The 18,385-nt window shown below is 39.9% G+C and overlaps 1 protein-coding gene across 1 annotated transcript in view; it reads right to left on the bottom strand.

Moving 5' to 3' along the window:
* The window catches only part of LOC149434893 (NXPE family member 3-like), an 86,075-nt gene that overhangs the window by 46,674 nt on the left and 21,016 nt on the right, over nt 1-18,385 (bottom strand). The window contains exon 2 of the mRNA XM_089663232.1: nt 1,522-2,076. Coding sequence (XP_089519358.1) covers nt 1,522-2,076 — 555 coding nt within the window. The remainder of the gene's footprint in view (nt 1-1,521; nt 2,077-18,385) is intronic.

Below are 18,385 nucleotides of genomic sequence, written 5' to 3'. Positions count from 1 at the left end.
CACAGCTTGTCACATGGTACATGGCTGTTGTGAATAGCCTTGTACCATGTGATCTCTGTGATCATTCACAGATTTCATAAGTAGTAAGCAATGATGTCAGAAGTGACATCTTGCTTACTACTATTCATGTGATCACTGATTGGCCAATCAATGATCACATGATCGGGACCGCGCACAGAGGTCCCGTATGACGATCGGTGTTTCAGTGTGTCCAGAGGACACAGCGGGCACCGGATTGCGGTGCTGCGTGTTCCCAGGGAGCGCGCACAGTCCAAAATGGCGAGCTCCGTTTATGAACGGCAACCCGCCCCTGGACTGCCACCATCCGGCCATTTATATACAGCAGCCGGATGGCAAGTTGTTAAACTACCTGCAAAGTTGCACATCTGTACAATGTATAGAACCTGCTGCAGTATAACTGACATTTTTTTTTAAATTACATTTTTATTAAAAAAAAAACATGGGGTCTTTCCCCCTAATCCTTACCAGACCCTTTAGGTCTTGTAGGAAGGTTAGGAGGGACCCCACAGTAAAAAATATAAAAAAAAAAAGTTTAGGCCTGGTAGGACTTTTAAGGGGAACCCCACCTCCCAAAAATGAGGGAAAAAGGAGGTGTGGGAGGTCCCCCTAAAAGCCATACCAGACCCTTTAGGATTTTTAAGGGGAACTCCGCCCCCAAAAAATAGGTGAAAAAAGTGTGGGGTCCCTCCTAAATTCCTACAAGACCCTTGATCCGAGCACAGGCCTGGCAGGGCAGGAAAGGGGGGTGGTGAATGAGCGCCCCCTCCTCCCTGCGGATTACCAGGCCATGTTCCCTCAGCATTGGGATGGTGTCATGGGGAGAAAGGCCACTTCCCCACAACCCTGGCCCAGTAGTTGCGGGGGTCTGCAGACAGGGGCGCTCATTAGCATCAGGGTACCCTGATGCTGGTCCCCCCCTTGTGAATGAGTAAGGGGTGATTGTACCCCCTACCCATTCACTAAAGGGTTAAATAAAAAATAAAGAGACCAATCTTTTGAAACATTTCTTTATTGAACAAAAAACAAAAGTTTTTGACAAGTCCTTTATTTAAAAAAAAGGCAAAAAAACTGGTTCCATTGTTGTACTCCATCGCCAATCACAGAGTTGTCACAATGACGCCGACTTGCCAAAATGAAAAAACCCGCCGACCGCCGACCCGTCCGCACTCGCAGCCAATCTGACATTTGCTGGTCAGATGGAAACAATTGGGCGGAGCTAGCAGTGATGTCACCACTAACTCTGCCCAATTGTGCTGTGATTGGCCAAAGCATTGCACCTGACCTGTGGTCAGGTGCATTGCTTTGGCCAATTACAATGCACTATGAGAGCACAGTGCATTGTGGGGCGCAGCAGGCAAATAGCCCGCCGAATGTTCTTACCATTTGTGTGTTTGGCAAACACAGGAACGACCGATGATCGCGTTAAACTTACCTTCGACTCGAACATCCAGCCCATCACTAGCTTTAAATATAAATAGGATCACCAGTTTAATGAATTACCTTTCCCGGGTCACTTTCTCTTTTCTTCTTCAGAACATCTACAGCCTCACTGGAGTGGATGAGTCGGATGTGGACCTCGGCTTCCCCTCGCCAAGGTAGTAGAAAGCTGGCCAGGTAGCTTCCATTTCTATAGTCCTTTACATGACCAGTGACTCCAGCCTTCAATGCTTTGGAGTGCAGCTTGGCCTGGAAAAAGTCTCCGCCATATTCCTTTCGTCTGCCATTGTGATCACGAGCCGTGATGACCACCTCCAAAGTCTCTCCAACCCTGTAAGTGTCTCGTGGATTCCGCAGCTGGTATTCACAATTCTTTGCACTGGTAGACAATGGAAAATGTTGCAAAGTCACTGAAGGTTCGGGCCAACTGATATATTTTAAAAGTTCCATCAGTTTGGGTTCATTTGGAGGAACTGAAGTGGGAGGAACTGAATTGGGAGGAACTGAAGTGGGAAGAACTAAAGTGGGTTGGCTAAAGATAGAACTATGTTTGAATATCTTGAAGATGGGAGGTATACGCACATCCAAAATATCCATAGATATAAATCTATAGGAGAACTGAAATAAAAAGTGAATTAAAAAAATTAGACAAGTGAAAGAGACAATAAAGTCAACATTTAAAAAAGAAACTCAATATTGTTTCTACTGTATGAAATTAGCAGAGATATGAATATTGTTGTTCTAGGAAGTAATATCGATAAGGTGGGACCTTTAAAAAGAGACCCGTGGTTTGTTGATGTGGGCCAAACCAACAGCAACATATACTCACCTTTCCTTCACTTTCCCACCTCTTAGCCCAGCATTGGGAACAAAGAAAATATTTGGTACCTTCAGTCATGGAAGCACGTTTGGCACACCTCACTTCCTTTCAAATGCTAGGGCTGGTGCTTGGTGAATGTTCAGTAAGGCCTCAATTACACGGGTGAGCCAGATGGTTGAGCTGAAGTTTTACTGCCCATGCCCATCTGCCAAGCTACAAGTCAATATGCCAAGTGGCTTTGTTACTCCACACTGCCTCGGTTGCGGTGTGCCAAACAGGTTGTGTTGTATGCACTGTATCATTCACATCTGGTTTTTGATTTAGTTCTGTTTGTATTGTATTTCATTTGTGGACGTCTTTTTAGACTGATTACTTTAATGCACGTTTAAACATTAGCAGCGCAGCATTAAGCAAATTGGTTTTATCCATCGTTATATAAACCACGACGTTAAAAAGTAATGCATCATAGGGTAAATAAATAATCATATAATATACAATAATGTATTAAAAATGTTAAGCTATAAATAGAAATAAATAATCATATAACATACGATAATGTATTAAAAAATGTTCAACTATAAATAGAAATAAATAATCATATAACATACGATAACGTATTAAAAAATGTTCAACTATAAATAGAAATAAATAATCATATAACATACGATAACGTATTAAAAAATGTTCAACAATAACAGAAATAAATAATCATATAACATACGATAATGTATTAAAAAATGTTCAACTATAAATAGAAATAATCATATAACATACAATAATGTATTAAAAAAATGTTCAACTATAAATAGAAATAAATAATCATATAACATACGATAATGTATTAAAAAATGTTCAACTATAAATAGAAATAAATAATCATATAACATACGATAATGTATTAAAAAATGTTCAACTATAAATAGAAATAATCATATAACATACAATAACGTATTAAAAAAATGTTCAACTATAAATAGAAATAAATAATCATATAACATACGATAATGTATTAAAAAATGTTCAACTATAAATAGAAATAAATAATCATATAACACACGATGAAGTATTAAAAAATGTTCAGCTATAAATAGAAATAATCATATAGCATACGATAATGTATTAAAAAATGTTCAACAATAACAGAAATAAATAATCATATAACATACGATAACGTATTAAAAAATGTTCAACTATAAATAGAAATAAATAATTATATAACATACGATAACGTATTAAAAAATGTTCAACTATAAATAGAAATAAATAATCATATAACATATGATAATGGATTAAAAAATGTTCAACTATAAACACAGGTATAAATATAATAAAAATAAACTGTAAATTAATATGAATTATCATGTTATATAAAAGTAAGTATGTAATAATAGTTGTAGTGAATAATTTTAAATAATAAATAATCAAGGGTATGTTGGGAAGAAGAAAGGAGACACCGCTCACACCACCTGTGTGGTCCTGTGTAGTAAGGAATGGGCTCAGCCACTCCAGCAGATGCGTTTCGCCCCGCCCACTGGGGCTTGATTACAGAGGAGTGAGCCGATTCATCTCTGTCATGTTTCACATGACTGTCATATGCCTTTAAGTGTTCTTTGTATTTTGTCTCTGCTCCTCCCTTTCCTCTGGATTAGTTCATGCTGTATAGATAGCCCCACCCCTTTTCACAGTAAGGCATTTCAGCTTCAAGCCTCATGTCATGAAGCAGATCACATTATGATCTTTTGACCTATCCGATGTTCATTGTTGTAAGATTGTCTCAGTTTATGGAACAAACTTCACAAGATCTACAAGATGTCTTCTGGATCGAGTCACTGCCTGTGTTATTCAACTAAGATTGGAGTTATCGCTATCTCATCACAACTGTAAGTTACAGAGATCACACATTCAATGCTTAGGTTAGAGAGACAGAACAATCTCTCAAATCAGCTTTTGAGCGACGCCACGACGTTTCATATGTCAGCTCAATCAAGGGTATGTTGTTTAACCACCTCCCGTCCGGCTGTTGTATATAAACGGCCGGAGGGTGGCACTGCAGGGTCGGGTGGTCGTTTATAAATGGCCTCCCCGCACCCTGCTTGTGCGCGCTCCCTGGGAGTGCTCAGCACCACGATCCGGTGCCCGCTGTGTCCTCCGGACACAGTGAAGCACCGATCATCGGACGGGACCTCTGTACGAGGCCCCGATCATATGATCGCTGATTGGCCAATCAGTGATCACATGCAAAGTAGTAAGCAAGATGTCACTCCTGACATCATTGCTTACTACATGTGAAATCTGTGAATGATCACAGAGGTCACATGGTACAAGGCTATTCACAACAGCCTTGTACCATGTGACAAAATGTGACCAATCACAGCTCACTCAGTAGTTCTCAATGGCAGCAAAATGCAGACAGAGAGAAAGAGAAATGATTGTTTTTATATCCTATATGGGTGTAAAAGCAATCAGTGTAAAAAAAAAAAAAAAACATTTTTCACCCCCCCCCCACAAGTAGTACAGTGTCACCATGGTGACACTGTACTGCTTGGGTGACAGTATGCTAAAAAAAAAAAATAATAATATAAAAAAATAAAATAAAAATGTAAAAAAAAAATTTTGGTTATAAACTAATTTGGCTTTTTTGTTTTTTACTAAAAAGATAACGGAATAAATTTTGGCCAGGATTTATGATGAAATATTATTTATTTGCAAAATTTTATAAGAAAAACACTTTTTTTCAAAATTTTTGGACTTTTTCATTTACATAGCAAAAAAAAAATAAAAATCCCAGCGGTGAATAAATACCACAAAAATAAATTTTTATATGTCTCAAAAAAATGGTAAAAAATTCATATGGGTACAGTGTTGCATGACCGCACAATTGTCATTCAAAGCGTGATAGCGCTGAAAGCTGAAAATGTCCCTGGACAGGAAGGGGGGTAAAATAATTTATAACCATATAAATATTTATAAATATCAAATGGTAAATGACTGTATATAGAAATTACGCTATACTATATATTAAATTAAAGTAAATTAATAAGAAACATAAATAGACACTTTTGTCATGTTGCAGTCAAAATTATATATTTTATAGATATATTAAATGTCTTATTTATTTATTTAGTTATTGCTTATTAATGAAAATCTCGTTAATATTCTTTATGAATTATTTGTAAACTATATTCAACCAAACATTTTAGTTGAATTGTTAGTTTTGTATGCTTATATATATATTCCTTCTTAATTTCTGCGTATGTCTATATATTTTTATATACAGTGCCTTGAAAAAGTATTCACATCCCTGCAACCAAAAACGTAAATGTATTTTATTGGGATTTGATGTGATAGACCGACACAAAGTGGCACATAATTGTGAAGTGGAAGGAGAATGAGAAATGGTTTTCAACATTTGTTACAAATAAATGTGTGAAAAGTGTGGCAGCATTTGTATTCAGCCCCCCGGAGTCAATACTTTGTAGGACCCCCTTTCACTGCAATTCCAGCTGCAAGTCTTTTTGGGGATGTCTCTACCAGCTTTGCACATCTAGAGAGGGACATTTGTGCCCATTCTTCTTTTGAATTGCTCAAGCTCTATCAGAATGGATGGAGAGTGTCTGGGAACAGCAATTTTCAGGTCTTACCACAGATTCTGCATTGGATTTAGGTCTGGACTGTGACTGGGCCATTCTAATACATGAATATGCTTTGATCTAAACCATTCCATTGTAGCTCTGGCTGGATGTTGGGTCGTTGTCCTGCTGGAAGGTGAACCTTGGCCCCACAATTTGGCTCCATCCATCTTCCCATCAACTCTGACCAGCTTCCTTGTCCCTGCTGAAGAAAAGCATCCCCACGACCTGATGCTGCCACCACCATGTTTCACAGTGGGGATAATGTGTTCGGGGAGATGCGCAGTGTTAGTTTTCCGCTACACATAGCGTTTTGCTTTTAGGCTCATCTGACCAGAGCCCCTTCTTCCACATGTTTGCTGTGTCCCCCACATGGCTTCTCACAAACTGCAAACAGGACTTCTTATGGTTTTCTTTCAACAATGGCTTTCTTCTTGCCACTCTTCCATAAAGGCCAGATTTGTGGAGTGCACTACTAATAGTTGTCCTGTGGACAGATTCTCCCACCTGAGCTGTGGATCTCTGCAGCTCCTCCAGAGTTCCCATGGGCTTCTTGACTGCATCTCTGATAAGTGTTCTCCTTGCCCGGCCTCTCCGTTTAGGTGGATGGCCATGTCTTGGTAGGTTTGCAGTTGTACCATACTGTTTCCATTTTCGGATGATGGATTGAACAGTGCTCTGTTCAAAGCTTGGGATATTTTTTTTTATAACCTAACCCTGCTTTAAACTTCTCCACAACTTTACCCCTGACGTGCATGGTGTGTTCCTTGGCCTTCACGATGTTGTTTGTTTACTAATGTTCTCTAACAAACCTCTGAGGGCTTCACAGAACAGCTGTATTTATACTGAGATTAAATTACACACAAGTGGGCTCTTTTTAGATTTTAGTCAGCTGAATACAAATTCACGCCACACTTTTCAGATATTTATTTGTAAGAAATGTTGAAAACCATGTATCATTTTTCTTCCACTTCAGAATTATGTGCCACTTTGTGTTGGTCTATCACATCAAATCCCAATAAAATAAATTTACGTTTTTGGTTGTAACAGAACAAAATGTGGAAAATTTCAAGGAATGTATATAAAAATATATAGACATACGCAGAAATTGATACGAAATATATATATAAGCATACAAAACTAACAATTCAACAAAAATGTTTGGTTGAATGTGGTCTACAAATAATTCATAAAGAGTATAGTGAATATAGTTTACAAATAATTCATAAAGATTATAATGCATGTAGTTTACAAATAATTGATAAAGAATATTAATGAGATTTTCATTAATAAGCAATAAATAAATAAGACCTTTCATATATCTATAAAATATAAAATGCAATATCAAATAAAAGTAAAGAATGGTAAACAATAAATATAATAAATATATTAAAATACCATATGGAAACATATATTAATATATATTATAATATAATACTATATTATAATATTGATCATATAATTATATAATAATATTAATCATACATTATATTTAAAATATAATTATAGTTATAGTTACTTTATAGTATACAGTATTTATAATTATTGTTAAAAACTATATATATATATATATATATATATATATATATACTTATTATGTGTTTTTATAAAAATGTATAAATACTAGAAAAAATAAATTCAAATTGAAATATGAAAGACATGTAGTTAAAGAATAGATACCAAATAATATATTAAAGAAAGTATAAATACATATGAAAGTGATAAATAGATTAAAAAGTGAATATAAATGAAGAATATATAAGCATGATTATTAATACTAAGCAGTAGTTATAAGAATTTAAATTAAAATGATAAACAATTAATGTTAAAAAAAGGGGTGGAGGGGGAAAGGGGAGAATTCATTTGTTGTGTTCTGTGATGGAATTTGAAGTGATATAATAGAGATGTAATTCAAGCTTCATCCTTGGAATGAAAGACATGCGAGTTTAAACAATCGAGAATTTGAGTCAATGTTTGAGGTGATGGAATTTTGCACCATGCGTTGGCACAGTGTTGCAGCATATAATGGGTTAAAACAGACAGTAAGGTCTGCCTGATGACCTCTCAATGCTTTTTCGAGGTGCTGCATTCTTACTGCACCTCTAAACCTAGCTTAAGGGCTCAGTCACAAGTGCTTTGTATTTTGAGGAGTGATCCTTCTTCAGAGAGTCTTTGGCAGGTGGTGAGAAAGTGTTGTATCACCTCCTCATTGTCTGCTTTACCCGCTTGAACTCCGCATTGCATACAGTTGGGAGACATTTGCAGAGTGGCCCCAACATTTGCTATGTTCAGCTTTAGTCCAGAAATTTCATGGTTCCTCCCCTTTTCGGTGATTGGGCATGTTGGAAAAATCATGAAAAATGACCAATTTTCGACTCAATGATGGTCAAATCGTACGATCTTTTTTCCGAAAAGAATACGCGCATGAGCCGTGACTTGGAAGGAACAGAAGTTTCACCTGTTATATAGGATGAACTTTATGACTTGGTCGGACGATTTTCGAAATCAATTATGGCACCATCGGATTACCGAGCCAACGACGTTTCCGATTTTTGGATGAAAAATTGTTCGGAATTTGAAGCATGTATGCCCTGCATAAATCTAAGGCTTTTAGCGCATCACCTATGGATAATTTAATGTACAGTAGTTTGAGCTGTTGCACGGGGCATGCGCAATTTTAAAGTGTGCCACGTTTGGTATCTATTTACTCAGTGCAACATCATCTTTTATATTTTACTAAAAAATTGGATATTATGTTTGTGTGCACTAATAGTCATTAAGGTGTATTTTTTCCCAAAAAAATTGCAATTGAAAAGCCGCTGCACAAATACTGGGTGACATAAAAAATTGGAACACCCATCATTTTATTCTCTAGTGCAGGGGTCTCCAAACTTTTTAACCAGAGGGCCGGTTTTCTGTCCTTCAGACTTTAGGGGGCCGGACTGTGACCAGTGGAAGTAAACAATGCCACATCTATGGCATTAGGGGGAGGAATAGTGCCCCGTCATTGGTGTCAGTGGGAGGAATAGTGCCCCATCGTTGGTGTCAGTGGGAGGAATAGTGCCCCATCATTGGTATCAATTGGAGGAATAGTGCCCCATCATTGGTGTCAGTGGGAGGAATAGTGCCCCATCATTGGTGTCAGTGGGATGAATAGTGCCCCATCATTGGTGTCAGTGGGAGAAATAGTGCCCCATCATTGGTGTCAGTAGGAGGAAAAATGGCCACGGTTGGGAGAATAGTGACTTTTAATAGAGGGAAGAAGAGTGCCCCAAGGGCCAGATACAGATAAGCAAAGGGCCACATCTGACCCTCGGGCTGCAGTTTGGAGACCCCTGCTCTAGGGCAAAAAAATATATAATGTTTGGGGGTTCTAAGTAATTTTCTAGCGAAAACAAATTCTGAATTTTTACATGTAGGAAAGGAATGTCAATATTGGTCCAGGGCTCAAGTGGTTAAGAATATTGTACAGTTTATACATACAGAATGTTACATCAATAACAAGGAAGACAATCCAGGCATAAAACTTCCGGATTATCTGTAATGACTGACATGTCATGTAACAGATTAGTAGGTTATATAGATTTGTGTGTTGTTCAGGCACCAATTAGAGATAAAAAATCATACATAATTTATATCTTTATTTCTGGTCTCCATAGATTATTGGAGATTTAGGTGTACCATGCATGTGAAACATATATACAGTACATCCTAAAACAGACCTAGCATCATTTAGCAATTCAGTAGATAGAGTGACTTCAGTACAATGAGCCTGACCATAGATGGATCCACAACCATCCATGGCTGGCTGGCTTGCTTATAGATGGATCCATGGTATCTACACAGGTAGCTACATTAGGTGATCCTAAAGTGAAGGAATAAAAGGACATTGCCTAGGCTACCTGAGAGACAGAGACTGCAGCCATCAGATGAGTCAGATTGTCCAGAGAAGGGGAAGACCTGCTGCATATAGAAAGTTTTACCCCTGCAACATTCTCGATGGAACTGGGCATACACAACCACTTCAAAGGTAGCCACCATCAGGCCTACAACCTGCATGCAGAAATGCAGGAAGGTCAGCTTGCAGGATGATAGCTGTCCGACCGCTGACCTAAGTTTCTGGAGGTCATCCAATGGGAGGAACCCCGTGGCCTCCCCTAAATTGAAAATCAGCCCCGGATACTCCAGGCACTTGGCTGGGATCAGCACAGATTCCCGGAGTTTCAAGACCCACCTGAAGACCTGTAGAGAATGCATGGTGATCTCCAAGCTGTCCATCGTGGACAAAAGAGTCTCCGTACGTAAAAGCAAGTCGTTCAGGCAATCAATCATGTCACAGCAAGGCTAGTACTGTTGCCAAGACCTCTGTAAACACCTGGGGAGCTGAGGATCAAATGAAGGGCAGCACTACGAAATAATAACCCTCATCTCTGAAAGCAAAGCGTAGGAAATTCTGATGTCCCTGTGCAGTTAAGCGGCTTGAAGTCTATGGTAGGCCCAAAAATTCCATTGGTGGAGGAAGGCCACCACCAGGCAAATCCAATTTAAAATTGTGAACCCCATGAGGGCATTCAGGACCTTGAAAATTGGTCAGACTGGTGTACTGTGAACCAAGTGGAGTAAAAGCCTGGGAACCACCCTGACTCGAAGGACCACTCCTTGAAGGAGGAAGTCCTGCACAGCCCCGTATGGAGTCCACAAATGCTCTGTTGAGAATAGCAGATTGGAGGGAAAAACCTATCTGGTGGGAAGGAATGAAACTCTATTATGTAGCCAGAGAGAAAGATTTTGCTGGGGCCCACTTGGCATGAAAGAGGGAGGCCCACAGGCCGGAAAGCAGCGAAGGCAACCCCCCAACAAGGAAATGAGTGGCGGTGAACCTTCATACTGAGGCAGACTATTTCGAGGGCTTATATGACTTCCAGGCCCAAGAGTGCATTGCACTGTCCGTGGGAGTCTCAAAGGATTTGTAGCCCCTGGCCATGGACCCAAGGGTCAATCTAACGACTTGGCTCCTTTTCATTCATGGCCTGAAGGAGGAAGGTATTCTTGCCACTGTGTTAGGGTCTTGAGAAATTCTTCCAGTGGAGCCTCACAAAGATGGTCCTTGTGGAAGTCTGGCCAGCCGACCAACATGTGAACCAAAGACCTGCCGAAGCACCATTGCTGCAATGGAAAGTGCAGAGAAAGTTGAGCTGCATCAAGGGACACAGCACAGCGTACTTTTATCCCTGGACCAATTGATCCGCCAGTTCTCTAGACACTAGGTCACCCTTCGCAGAGGCAGACCTGCCATAACACCCACTCCCTAAGTGCCAGGGACGCCAGAACCTTGGCCAATACCGTTCAAAGCACCGTGTAGGTGAACATAACCTGGTGTGGACAGAACCTTGGCCAATACTGTCCAAAGCACCGTGTAGGTGAACATAACCTGGTGTGGACAACTGCCACTGCCTACGGTCCACAGGGGACCTTGGAGATGGGGACTCTTCCACCAGCAACCTAAACACTACGGACCACCTGGAAACGCAGATCTACCACAGAGGGAGTGACCCGTTTTTTTCAGAAGGGCCTCCTTTACATTGATAAAGTGCCAAAGTATGCCTAGCCATTGTAAAAGGGTGTCACGACCCTCAAAACAATATATTTCCAGGCTTGCAGGGGCACCAGCCAAATGGTGGGTACCAGACGGGACAGCCACTTCAGAAGCAGCCCGAGGTAAAAATACAGCCAGTGAGGCAAGTTGTATCCCTTGGAGTGGAGTGGCCCCTGAATCTATTCCTGCAGGAAAGAGCAACAGGAGGCCTCCTCCCCCTAGGGTACAATGGCCAGGAAACCTAAACTTGCATCCACCGCTCACCGTAGTGCTAGAATTTTTTTTTGTGGAGCAGTCCTGACTTGAACCAGCAACACATACAGATGCATCCGGACAGAGGCACTTAGTCTCCTTGTGAAACAATGATATGCAAAAATCCGGAATATTGCTGCACTCCTCGATATCTTTATTGAAGCTTTAAAATCACATCACAGGTATGACAGGAACAATAAAAAGTAATGCTCTTCATGCTAAATTAAGCTAATACTCAAACCTCATATGCATACATTGGGCTAAATATATATGTGAGCATGTAAGCATGGTTTGGCAATTAAGCAAATAAATAATTAACAATTGACTGGTGAAACAGAATTTCTATCAATTAAATTCATGTGCCTCTACTATGGGGGCTTTCAAAATTTGTAGAGTTAGGAACTACAGAATATCAGGGTGCCAAGAAAAATGCTCTGCAGCTTATGCATGTGTTTGCAAATGTTTGCTAACTAAACCCCTGTTTTTAACGCATACTGCTAGACAGGTAATTCAGTTGGTTGCAGGCTGGTGGGTAAGTTGAGCTGGGAATTTTTCTCTTTTATTCTTTGACATGCGTCACCCTTCCATGTGCTCCTTGCTGTGAAGGCCAGTTATAGGCTGGGGCAGTGGCCATTTTGTGTACTGATTACTGCCAAACCTGTTGAATCAAGAAATCTCTTAAATAGAAGCTATATGAAAAAGTGAAGCATGCAACACAGCATGCCGCAATCTAAAGAGATTTAAGAACAAATGAGAAACAAAGTAATTTACATATATCAGTGTGGAAAGGGTTACAAAGCCATTGATAAGGCTTTGCTCCAGAACGTACTGGCAGATGGGTTTTCTCCTGCCACTAAACTCTCCTGCCACTAAACTCTTACACATAGGGTAACATGCAGGGAAGGTTAGAGGCAGTTAAAAAAAACATGTGATGCCCAAAACAGCAGCTGTAAAAACATCCAGTGTACATGAAGCCTTTGGGACTTTAGCAAACTATGGTGAGAGCCATTATCCACAAATGGAGAAAACTTGGAACATTGGTGAACCTTCCCAGGAGTGGCTGGCCTACCAAAATTACGCTCCCCAGACTCCCCTCCTCCCTCCAATGTCCGCTCAGTCCCAGTTCATCATTTGTCAGAAGCCTACCGGGGTCTGTCCGCTCTCCAACCAATGACGAGTCACGAATAATCCAGAGGTTGGGCGTCCCGAACAATGAGATGGAAAGGAGTGCCTTCTGGGGTGGAAATAGACGTGGCTCCCTGTCATCTAATTATCCAATGACAGAGCGAGGAGAACTCCTGATATCGCAGTTGGGACACAGGTGGGGCACAGAGACAAGGGGATAACGAGCGGCAGCTTCAGCGAATCAGCAGGTGGGACAAGGGCACTTTTAATGAGGACAGCCGGCAGGGGCGTGGAGAGGGCGGAGGACCAGAGAAGAGGAGCCAGTGTGTCTGGGGAGATGCGGTCCCTTCCCACTTCTTGTAAAAGGTGATCCAGTGGCTAGTTGGCTGCTCAGATTGCTTTTACAAGAGGGCCAACTGTCAACTGCATGTCGGTTGATAGAAAATGCACATCCCTGTATACACGTATACTAGGCTGGACATGTTGCATGTAACCCAGGTGTATCCATCTTGCCATTGAAAGGTGTCCATAATACCTAACAAGTGTTTGGTGTCTCTAAGAAAGTGGGGCAATTCCCTAAGAGGCTTTAACTGAGCATCAAGCCATTGTCCTAGCTGTTCATTAAGAGAGCTTGTTCCTGACACGATGGGTCTACCCACATGGGGATTTAACCCCTTGTGGGTTTTGGGAAGATGATGAAAAATCGCCATGACAGGATATTGTGAAATCAATATTTCACGCTCTTCCATTGTGAACACTCCCGATCTTACACCCCTCTTCACTAGTGATCTCAACCTCTCCATATACACTTTAGTAGGATCACTTCTTAACACCTCATATGTGGCGCCATCCGATAATTGCCTCAAAGCTTCATCCCTATATGACGTGGTATACCTCATCACTTGTGCTATATGTAAGCTACAGTATGTTGGGAGAACAACAAGCCAGTTACATGTAAAACATCATGATAATGGTGTGGCACGCCATTTTATTAAAATCATATGGGAAACACAATGGCCTTCAGTATTGAGGCGGTGGAGAAAGTGGTCACTCGTAGACGAGGTGCTGACAGGTTCAGGTCTCTCCCTAAAGGTGTATTGGATCTTTCATTTATGTACTTGAGTTCCAGAAGGGTTAAACTTTGAGTGGCACCTTACACATTTGTACGAATGAATAGGGAAAGCTATGTCCTTGCATGGAGGTTTAACATACATAAGAACACATCAGTCACGTAGGTGGAATCGTTTTCTTATGTATGTTAAACAATCATTGGGTGCGGGCAGGGAATCACCGGCCAGGACCTGGTGATTGACAGCTGAAGCTGTTTGGGGGTCCTGCCGGCCTCCACCTTCCCCGCACGGTTATCCAGTGATGTTTTATGTCCGTGTTGGTGGGTGATAGATCGCTGAGAAGATCTTGCATGGCTTGTGTAGTTTGTCAATAAGAGATGTTTTGGCTTTGTGTTTGGATGTTATGTGTTCTACGACTTGTCAGCGTGAGATTTATTGCATTTATTGCAAGGATAGAAACCTTTAAGTTCTCCAAAAAAATTACATTTTATTGGGCGGATCAATAACATTTTGGGCTGTTTTGTCCTTTATTGTAGGTGCCCTTCTAAATACTACTTCAGGTTTCTGAGGAAGGAAATTTTTAAGAACCGGATCGTTAGTAAGGATGTTCCAATGTTTATTAAATATATTCTCTAACTGATAGCGTTGTGAGGAGTAGTTTGTTACAAACGGACATAACATCTGGGATTGAGATCTCTTATTGTTTGTAATAAGTGTATTTCTATCCAAATTAGCTACTAGTTGGATAGTCTCGTTACGGGAATCCTCCGAATACCCTTTTTCTAGGAAGCTCTCTTTAAGAATATTATCTTGTGAATGAATGTCAGATAAATCATGACAATTGCGTCTGATTCTTGTGAATTGTCCCTTTGGTATATTTCTTAACCATAAAAGGTGATGACAACTGTCAGTATAAAACTGTTTCTGTCAGTCTTCTTAAGCTTAAGCTCCCTAGCGGTCTGATTATGTCAGTATTTCTGTGCTCAAAGCGGTACATTTTTTTGCATGGAAATATGTTGCTTTTTTATTGTAGGCCTGTAATTCTTAGGAATAACTCACTGAAATCTGTCCAAACAAGAGTCTAGTAAACATCCCCGGCATGATAAAATTTGAAACACGAAATCATAAATTATAATATAATAAATAATCATAAAAAAGAATAATATAATAATAAATGTAATTCAATAATATAATCAAACCAAAAACACTGAAATTTGAAATAGAGCGCCAAGTTTGCACATCGCTGAGCTCAGTCGCAGAATCGTTTTCAGTGTCTGATGAGGAATTTCCCCACGAATCATTATCACTCAATTCTGAAAGTGGTTCTAATTTACTATCGCTGTTCTCTAGACGGTCTAAAACCGCTTTTGACCTAAAGGGACACTTTTTGGACGCCATGGACGTTTCTCAGTTTCCAGGCAGAAAGAACAGTAAAAATGCAGGCAGGGCGCCGGACAAAGCACTCGGGACAAAATGTATGTGAAATGGTTTGATACAGGAATGTAATACTATGTGATTTTAGTGTATTGAGTGAATGTCACTTTTAAAATTTTTGAATTCCCGCCGGTTCCGTCCCCCGTATGTCCCGACGCTCGCAGGGAATGGAACCCGGAAGACGGATGCTGGCATCGGCCGGGGGAGATATCCGGGGATGCTGCAGGGGGGACATCGCGGGAGCGCAGGACAAGGTAAGTGCTGCAGGGACCCCCAGAGCAATGCTGCAGTGTATTCCCAAGTGTCGCTCGGGGTTACCGCTTTTGGTACTGAAAGTTAACCCCGAGCTACACTCGGGAATACCGCCAGGGGGGTTAAAGAGAGTTTTTGTCAGGATCCCTGTTCCATTATTAATTAATGTCAGATCAAGAAAGTCAATCCTATCTTGACTGTATGTGTGGGTTAATTTGATATTTAAGGTGTTATTATTAAGTGTTCTAATGAAGTTATTCAATGGGATTTCATCACCCTGCCATACAAATAAAATATCATCAAAATTCCTGCAGTAGAATACTAACTCCGGCCAGTCTCTGGTGTAAATAATGTCCTCTTCCCACCTAGCCATGAAAAGGTTCGCTAGACTAGGGGCGAACTTAGCACCCATAGCAACGCCTCTAATTTGTAGGAAATGTTGTTGGTTAAAGCAAACGTAGTTGTGCGTCATGGCGAAGTCTAAAAGGTTTAAAATGAACTTCTTGTGGGCGTCTTTATAAAAATCAGTGTCTTGTAAAAAATAATTGACAGTTTCCATTCCGTCTGTATGTCTAATATTGGTGTACAGAGATTCAACATCCACTGTAACTAAGTATGTACTGGGAGCGACGATGATTTCTTTCACCTCAAAAAGAACTTGTTTAGTATCTTTTAAGTAGGAGTCATCACCATATGGTAAAAATCTATTATAAATGTCAATTGAAAAATTTTAAAATATTATTATACTTGGCACCTTGTGGGGTATGCAAATGATAATTCATTTAATGTAAAACAATTAATAAAATACAATGAATAACATTAGTGGGCCATTTTACACACATGGCCTGATTATGAATCAACAAAAATATATAAATATGAAGATAAATATAGAACTATCAATACCCAATATTAAATCAACTATTAAATGGATATATGTTAAAAATTATATAATTAATGGGTGTTTATAGTGGAATATACCAAAATTAATATATAACCACTAAATAATCATAATAGAATGTAATAAAATTATAACTAAAAGTAAATAATATTAATTCTATTAAAAATAGATATTATAAAATATCATAAAAATATTATTTTTCAAATATATATAAAAAACCTAATATATATATATACATATCTATATCTATATATATATATATATGTATATATATATATATAAATGTATAAAAATTATATGTATATATATATATATATATATATATATACAGTTGCAAGAAAAAGTATGTGAACCCCTTGGGATTACGTGGAGTTTTGCATGAATTGGGCATAAAATGTGCTCTGAACATCATCTAAGTCACAACAATAGAAGAACACAGTCTGCTGAACATAATACTACACAAACATTAGATGTTGCCATGGTTTAACTGCACATAACATGTAAACATTCACAGTGCAGGGAGGAAAAAGTATGTGAACCTTTGGACTTAATAACTGGTTGACCCTCCTTTGGCAGCAATAACCTCAACCAAACGTTTCCTGTAGTTGCAGATCAGACCTGCACAACGATCTGGAGTAATTTTGGACCACTCTTCTTCACAAAACTGTTTCAGTGTAGCAATATTCTTGGGATGTCTGGTGTGAATCGCTCTCTTAAGGTCATGCCACAGCATTTCAATCGGGTTGAGGTCAGGACTCTGACTGGGCCACTCCAGAAGGCGTATTCTGTGCTGTTGCAGCCATTGTTTTGTTGAATTACTTGTATGCTTTGGGTCATTGTCCTGTTGCATCACCCATCCTCTGCGGAGCTTCAGTTGGCGGACAGATGGTCGTACGTTTTCCTGCAGAATGTCTTGATAAACTCTGGAATTCATTTTCCCTCAATGACAACAATCCGCCCAGGCCCTGAGGCAGCAAAGCAGCCCCAAACCATGATGCTCCCTCCGCCATGTTTTACAGTGGGGATGAGGTTTTGATGTTGGTGTGCTGGGCCTTTTTTTCTCCACACATAGTGTTGTGTGTTCTTCCCAAACAACTCAATCTTGGTTTCATCTGTCCACAGTATATTTTGCCAGTAGTGCTGTGGAACATCCAGGTGCTCTTTTGCAAACTTCAAACGTGCTGCAATATTCTTTTTGGACAGCAATGGCTTCCTCCGTGGTGTCCTCCCATGTACTCCATTCTTGTTTAATGTTTTCCTTATTGTAGATGTGTCAACAAAAATGTTAGCATGTGCCAGAGATTTCTGTAGGTCTTTAGCTGACACTCTGGGATTCTTCTTTACCTAAAGCAGCATTCTGCGCTGTGCTCTTGCAGTCATTTGTACAGGACGACCGCGCCTAGGGAGAGTAGCAACAGTGCTAAACTTTCTCCATTTGTAGACAGTCTGTCTTACCGTGGACACATGAACATCAAGGCTTTTGGAGATACTTTTGTAACCCTTTCCAGCTTCATGCAAGTCAACTATTCTTGATCGTAGGTCTTCTAAGAGCTCTTTTCTGCGAGGCATGGTTCACATCAGACAGTGCTTCTTGAAACCAATAAACCCAAAACAGGTGTGTGTTTTTTAAGGGCAGGACAGCTGTCAGCAACACATCCAATATCATCACACTGATTGGAGTCAAGGTTGGCTCACTCCTGGCTCCAATTAGCTCTGGGAGAAGTCATTAAGCTAGGGCTTCACATACTTTTTCCTCCCTGCACTGTGAATGTTTACATGTTATGTGCAATTAAACCATGGCAACATCTTATGTTTGTGTAGTATTATGTTCAGCAGACTGTGTTCTTCTAT

Source organism: Staurois parvus, unplaced genomic scaffold (genome assembly GCF_062004578.1).
Source record: "Staurois parvus isolate SC_StPar_1 unplaced genomic scaffold, SC_StPar_1.0 ptg001642l, whole genome shotgun sequence".
NCBI classification, from domain to species: Eukaryota; Metazoa; Chordata; class Amphibia; order Anura; family Ranidae; genus Staurois; species Staurois parvus.
The sequence above is the reverse complement of the archived record's forward strand: the minus strand, read 5'-3'. Positions and strand labels throughout refer to the sequence as shown.